Source organism: Lipotes vexillifer, unplaced genomic scaffold (assembly GCF_000442215.2).
Source record: "Lipotes vexillifer unplaced genomic scaffold, Lipotes_vexillifer_v1.1 scaffold977, whole genome shotgun sequence".
Lineage (NCBI taxonomy): Eukaryota > Metazoa > Chordata > Mammalia > Artiodactyla > Lipotidae > Lipotes > Lipotes vexillifer.
The window spans coordinates 2,237,909-2,244,253 of NW_006783088.1; the positions used below are offsets into that span (position 1 = coordinate 2,237,909).

At 42.2% G+C, this 6,345-nt stretch overlaps 2 protein-coding genes across 2 annotated transcripts in view; both read left to right on the forward strand.

Annotated features, from left to right (window-relative positions):
- Positions 1-2,450, forward strand: part of FNBP4 (formin binding protein 4) — a 37,850-nt gene extending 35,400 nt beyond the window's left edge. The window contains exon 17 of the mRNA XM_007455719.1: positions 2,360-2,450. Coding sequence (XP_007455781.1) covers positions 2,360-2,450 — 91 coding nt within the window. The remainder of the gene's footprint in view (positions 1-2,359) is intronic.
- A 3,371-nt stretch (positions 2,451-5,821) lies between these two features.
- AGBL2 (AGBL carboxypeptidase 2) overlaps positions 5,822-6,345 on the forward strand; it is a 42,987-nt gene continuing 42,463 nt past the window's right edge. The window contains 2 exon segments of the mRNA XM_007455720.1: positions 5,822-5,857; positions 6,147-6,210. Coding sequence (XP_007455782.1) covers positions 5,822-5,857; positions 6,147-6,210 — 100 coding nt within the window.

The window sequence follows — 6,345 nt, forward strand, 5'->3', positions numbered from 1 at the left end:
AAAGAGCTATCTTAACCCTGAGTATGTGGGGAAAAATAGTCATCCCAATTTACCACGTAGCTCCAAGAGACTTTTTTATATGTATATTTTTAAATTTTACAGATAATTTACAGACATAAAAAATAAAGAGAAAACTTAGAGATTTTAGTAAGAATCTAAACATAGCTAACTCAAATTTTTATTTATTTTCATGGTTTTTGAAGGTACACATACTGAAATGAGCAACATTCTTTGAATGCAACTAATTGCTCAGTTGTCATGCGTAACTTGGAACAAACTCCTCTCATAAATGGTGCCAGATTTCAGGTTCATCTCTGATAGGTTCTAGGTTATCATTTCTTCTGGTTCTTGCACTTGCAACCTCCATAAATGCAGTACTTATGAAAATATTTGGGGGAGTTCCCTGGCGGTCCATTGGTCAGGACTCTGCGCTTTCACTGCTGAGGGGCCCGGGTTCAGTCCCTGGTCAGGGAAAGATCCTGCACGGTGTGGCCAAAAAAAAAAAAAAAAAAAAAAAAATTGGGAGAGGATAGCCATCTTTGCTTCATAATTCAAAACATTTTCATTCTTAGATCCATAAACACTAATTGGAATAGTCATTCCAGTGAATTTTTTTGTCCCTAAAATATCTATTTCTCTCCAGCCACTACACACCTGCTTTCAGCATTTGTCCCACTTATGAACCTTATCAAATAAATTTTAGCATGTAGCAGTATAAAACCTGAAAGGTTTCTAAGGAAAATGCGATGGTCCCAGTTCTTGTTACAAAATATTGGGTGAAGGAGGTTGTTCAGATTTATTTATTATTTATTTATTTTATTTATTTTTGGCTGTGTTGGGTCTTAGTTGCAGCACACAGGATCTTTGTTGAGGCATGTGGGATCTTTCGTTGCAGCACGAGGGCTTCTCTCTAGTTGGGGCATACTCGTTTTCTCTTCTCTAGTTGTGCGCGGGTTCCAGAGCACGTGGGCTCTGTAGTTTGCGACGTACGGGCTCTAGTTGAGGTGTACGAGCTCAGTAGTTGTGGTGCTCGGGCTTAGTTGCCCCACAGCATGTGGGATCTTAGTTCCCTGGCCAGGGATCGAACCCGCATCCCCTGCATTGTAAGGCGGATTCCTTACCACTGGACCACCAGGGAAGTCCCAGGTTGTTCTTTTCAATGAGAATACTGCATTTCCTTTTTGACCGTACATTTCCTTACTTTTACAAGAATGTGTTGTTTTCCTTCAGTATGTTCACTCATCAGTCTTGAATTTGAGAAGATTCATCTAGATTATGGTCCTCTTATCACTCATAGTCTGAGATTTTACTTATCCAGTCAATTTTACCATCACAGTTAGAATCTACAGTGCCTCTGTCTCTTTGCATTTATCTGATTGTATAATATTGGGGAGCGGTTAGGGGAGACTATGAAGATGTCTCCAGACTTCTTTTTTACTTCCTTGAAAGGAGATGCACTGTTTTGGGCAACACAGTAAGAAAACTGAGGGATTGTATTAGTGATAATTTATTTAACTTTTGTATCATCCTTGTAGATGATTCCATTATTCTTCAGCTTTCTTACTATTTTAATCTTTTTTTAATATTGCTGGGAATTGAGTAATGATTAATTCCTACAGTGATGAAATAGCAAACTATTTCAAGATGATCGGAAGTCACAAAGATTCTCTAATTAATCTTAGCTTATTTTATATTTATAAAAGGGTCTAACGCACCCATTCTGGTAATTTTAAGTTACAACCTGAGTTTTTGTTTGTTTTTGCTGTGCTGCGAAGGTTGTAGGATTGAAGCCAGGCCCTCGTCAGTGAAAGCATGTAGTCCAAACTACTGTACCACCAGGGCATTCCCTAGAATCTGAGTCTTAATCGGTTTTATAAATGATTGAATAAGCCATGAGAGATCAATCCTAATTAGAACTGATCAAAAGAGAGTCTCAAAAACATTAGGCCCAACGGTCCCTGATGGTATGTTAAGAGTTAAATATATCTTCCTATGTGTTAAATATATCTAAGATAAAGAATCATAACTCCTAGGGACCAAGAAATACTTTTACAAGAATGTGTTATTTTCCTTCTGTATGGCTTCAGTGGTTACTGGGGAGATATAAAAACAAATATGCACTTACATATAAATAAAACTAGAGAGAAGAGTGCTTTGTATGTGTTTGGTTGACCTATCAATTAAGAAATTTGATGAAGAATAATGCTGGTACTTAGCTGAGAAACTTGAAACATTTTCATGAACATAGATAAAATATATCACATTTTCGGTTTCAGTTAGCTTTTATTTGCTAGGAAATAAACACTTTCGTTCTTTTTCTTTCCAGTGAAGTAATTTAATCTGTACGTTGTTTTCACAGTGGCATGGCAGAGAGAAATGCTAATTTTGAAGCCCTTCCTGAAGATTGGCGAGCAAGACTGAAGAGAAGAAAAATGGCTCCAAACACATAGTTTTTTAAATTTTTATTACCGTTTTTTGTTTGTTTTTATTTTGTTTTTTAAATCATTTCCAAGTCTTAACCAGTCTTACTGTTGTCAATAAACTATAAATGTTATGAGGGAGAGCATATGAATTTCCTGGGCAAGAGTATACACGTACAAAATTGCCACATTTGTGAAATGTAGTTTTTCTGTTTTGCTGAAAGGTGAGGTGACTGAATGCTTTGACCTGGCTGCCTTTATTCTCACACTGGCAAACTCAGCACATTAGGTACATTAACCTCATCAATCCGGAACATGTGGCTCATGAGTATGACACCTCTGTAGAGGACTCACTCACGAAAAGTGAAGGATTATCCTGCCTCATGGAGGCTCTTGTAGTTCCTAGTGTGGCGCTCTCTCTCTCATTAACTTCTTCAGAACAAGTGCAATTAAGAAAGCAGCTCTATATTTTGCCTTGCTTAACTGGGATTATAGGAATCTCTTTCTGACCTCTTCCTCTAGTCTGCCACCCCTGAAGTGCTGAGATACATCAGGTCGTTCACCTTGTGCTAACACATGGCCACACTCCTCAGAGTATTCTTCCTCACAAATTCTAGAACGGATAAAGATAGCTCAGTCATTTCACATACTAGGTGGCATATTTAAATTACAGTATAGGTGGCAGCAGCAGCAGGTGTTTATGTCTTTGATTTTGAGAATTTCTCCCTCACGTATGTGGCAGTAAATGTAACAAAAGCCACTGTATGTACTGATATGTCTCCGTTGTCTTACCTTGGTCCAAAGCTCACCTTCCATTTATGTGTGAATGTATTCTCCATAAAATTCCAGTATTTAAAAAGCAGTTTACTGTTCTGTACTTTCTGTTGTATCACAATCAGGTAAAAGTCACTTTAAACTGAAGAAAAAGCAAATTGTGTTTTAAAGCTGTTTGTATTTCTCCAGTTTCTGACCTTGTAAATTTGTATATATGCACTAATAAAGCTTTTTTTATACTTGTGATTGGTTATTCTTTTGCTCCTGTTTTGCCTGTTAACTCCACGATTATGTAACCAAGACTGACTTTAAGTCAATTGTTTTTTCTAATCAACTATAGTGTAAGCTATGTGCAAACATTGAAGAACAGCTCCAGGAAAAAAAGCATCAGGATCTTGAGCCCGTTGTGGGGTGCGAGGACGGGGTTAGAAAAACAGGCCTCTAGTACCAGAAGGTACGGTGTGACTTAAATTTCGCAGCTTGTAGTCTATAATATTAGCTAGTGTTCGGCCTACTTAAATCCTGGAAATGATGTAACGTGGTTAATATTGTGAAAAAAATAAAGGTGCTTTATATTTTTTCCACTAATTACAAAAGTTATGTATACTTAGAGTCATGTAAAGTTAACCAAAGACAACAATAGTTACAATTTTATTCTAGTATATTTATATGCATATAATTGTCTAATCAGTGTCATGTATGCTTGTGTGTTGGTTTTTTACCATTATGTATTTCGGTGACCGTTTTGTATATAAATTGTTTTTCTGGGCTTCCCTGGTGGCGCATTGGTTAAGAATCCACCTGCCAAATACAGGGGACACGGGTTTGATCCCTGGTCTGGGAGGATCCCACATGCTGCGGAGCAGCTAAGCCCGTGCACCACAGCTGCTGAGCCTGTGCTCTAGAGCCCGCAAGCCACAACTACTGAGCCCTCGTGCCTGGAGCCCATGCTCCCAGCGGAGAGGCCACTGCAATGGGAAGCCCACGCAACTGCAACGGGGAGTGGCCCCCGCTCGCTGCAGCTAGAGAAAGACCGCACGCTGCAGGGAAGACCCAATGCAGGAAAGATAAATTTTAAAAAATCAAATTCTTAAAAATGTACCATAAAATTTTTAAAAATAAAATTGTTTTTCTTGTAATTTGCGTAGAGCATATTTCTGGAAATAGAGGCTGTCAACTAGCCATTAAAGCTTTTGCTTTAAGTGCCTAACAGTTTTCCAGACTTCTAGGAATTGGTACAGGGACGAAGTGCCTTTGTCCCTCTCCTGCCAGAAAGGAGCGTTTTTTAGAATCTGACAATTTGATAGTCAAAATGTGTGGTTTTAATTTACTAACTTGTATGTTTTCAATGTAGGAGGTAATTTTTCAGTTCTAGCTATGGGATGGAGAGAAGGTGAAAGGGGAAGCGGCTCCGTTTGAGCAATACTCAACAGTTCTATAGCTGAGGAACAGCTGCTTTTTTGTGGTTTTGGGCCCGGCCACGGGACATGCGGGATCTTAGTTCCCCAACCAGCGATCGAATCCGTATCCCCTGCAGTGTAAGCACGGAGTCTCAAACACTGGACCACCAGGGAAGTCCCCATCAATGCAATTTCTAATCCCCAGAAGCCAGGCTGCAATACTGTAGGAAAGGAGGAATGTGAATCCTTGGTACCTGAACGCCAGTCTTCGACTTTTCTCCTGTTCCCCACCCCTTCCTCGGAGGCGGAGCCTCGCTCTCCGGAAGCGCCCGGCCGCCTCGCCCTCCCGCTTCCGTCTCGTAGTTGCTAGGCAACTGGGGCCCTAGTGGAAAGCAGTGTTCGGTGAGCGTGACGAGTGTGTCTTGTGGTCGGTGCGCGACTGGTTCTCTACCTGCGGATCGTGTCCCCCGCCTCGCTCACGCTCCTCTGTCGCCACAGGCTCCGTACGCACGCCCTCTGCAGTCGTAGGAGATCTCTACGCCCCGTCCCGCGACTCTCCGGGAAACTGCTCTTCGCCACTTTCTCCCTGACCAGGAGGCCCTGAATCCCTGAATTCCGTTTTCAGAGCTCACTCTCCGGGCTCTTGACCTTTCTTTTCCACCTACCCCGAGACGACTGCGCCGGACCCCTCATCCCCTTTTCTTTCACTTTCCTGAGGCGACTTGGTGTGGGGCATCTCCCTCACTGGCGGGGGAAAGAAGCATGGAGCCAGCAGGGGTCCTGGCGCCACCGGAGGAGGAGTCTGGAAGACAAGCCGCTCTCCCAAATTCTTCAGGTGCGCATCCGGGCCTCGTGGCGGGGGCCTGCACTGGCGGGGGAAAGAAGCATGGAGCCAGCAGGGGTCCTGGCGCCACCGGAGGAGGAGTCTGGAAGACAAGCCGCTCTCCCAAATTCTTCAGGTGCGCATCCGGGCCTCGTGGCGGGTCCTTGTTTATCTGAGAGGTTGGGTTGGCAGGGAAGACGGAGCGGTACCGCAGGGTTTCCTAAAGTAGCGTGGGAGCTGCGAAGCGGAGGGAGGGGACGTGGGTGAATTTCTACAGTTTTTCAGTTGTCCTGCTCTGGTTTTTTAGCTTCTATGTAATCAACTGCCCTTTTGGAAATTGGTCAGGGATTGTTGCTGGATGCCGGTGTCACTGACAGGTCTTCAGCATACCATGCAGAAGTAACATGTTCCCAGCTTTGGAAACAGAGCTAAAGCAGCAGGTCGGTACACACTCCTCTCCAGGCACTCCACAGAAATCCAGTACTAGATCCGAAGGTATATGCTGGTGGCATATTTTTCTGGCTGGAGATCTTAATCCCAAAGATAGAATAATTTGCACAAATGTCTTTCTCATGGTTTATTTACAGAAGTTCTCAGGTATAGTGTCCTCTGCAACAATGCTTGTGTACTTTTGTTAAGAGTCAGTATTATTCTTATAACAGGCTGTTATAATAATTCTCTACAATTATGAAAGCACTTTCTTGATTGAGATGGCCTGTCGTTTCACAGACTCTTCCTGAGGCCTATGAAGACTTTATGTACCATCACCTCCAGTACTATGGCTACTTTAAAGGTAATATCTCATTCTTATCTAGCATCACCTTTCCTGGGTTCATGAAGTAAATTGTTTGATCAACTGAGAGAGTTGTGCTTGGATAAACTGATGAATTTTTCCAGCACCACCATTAGTGAAGGAACTTCCTTTCCC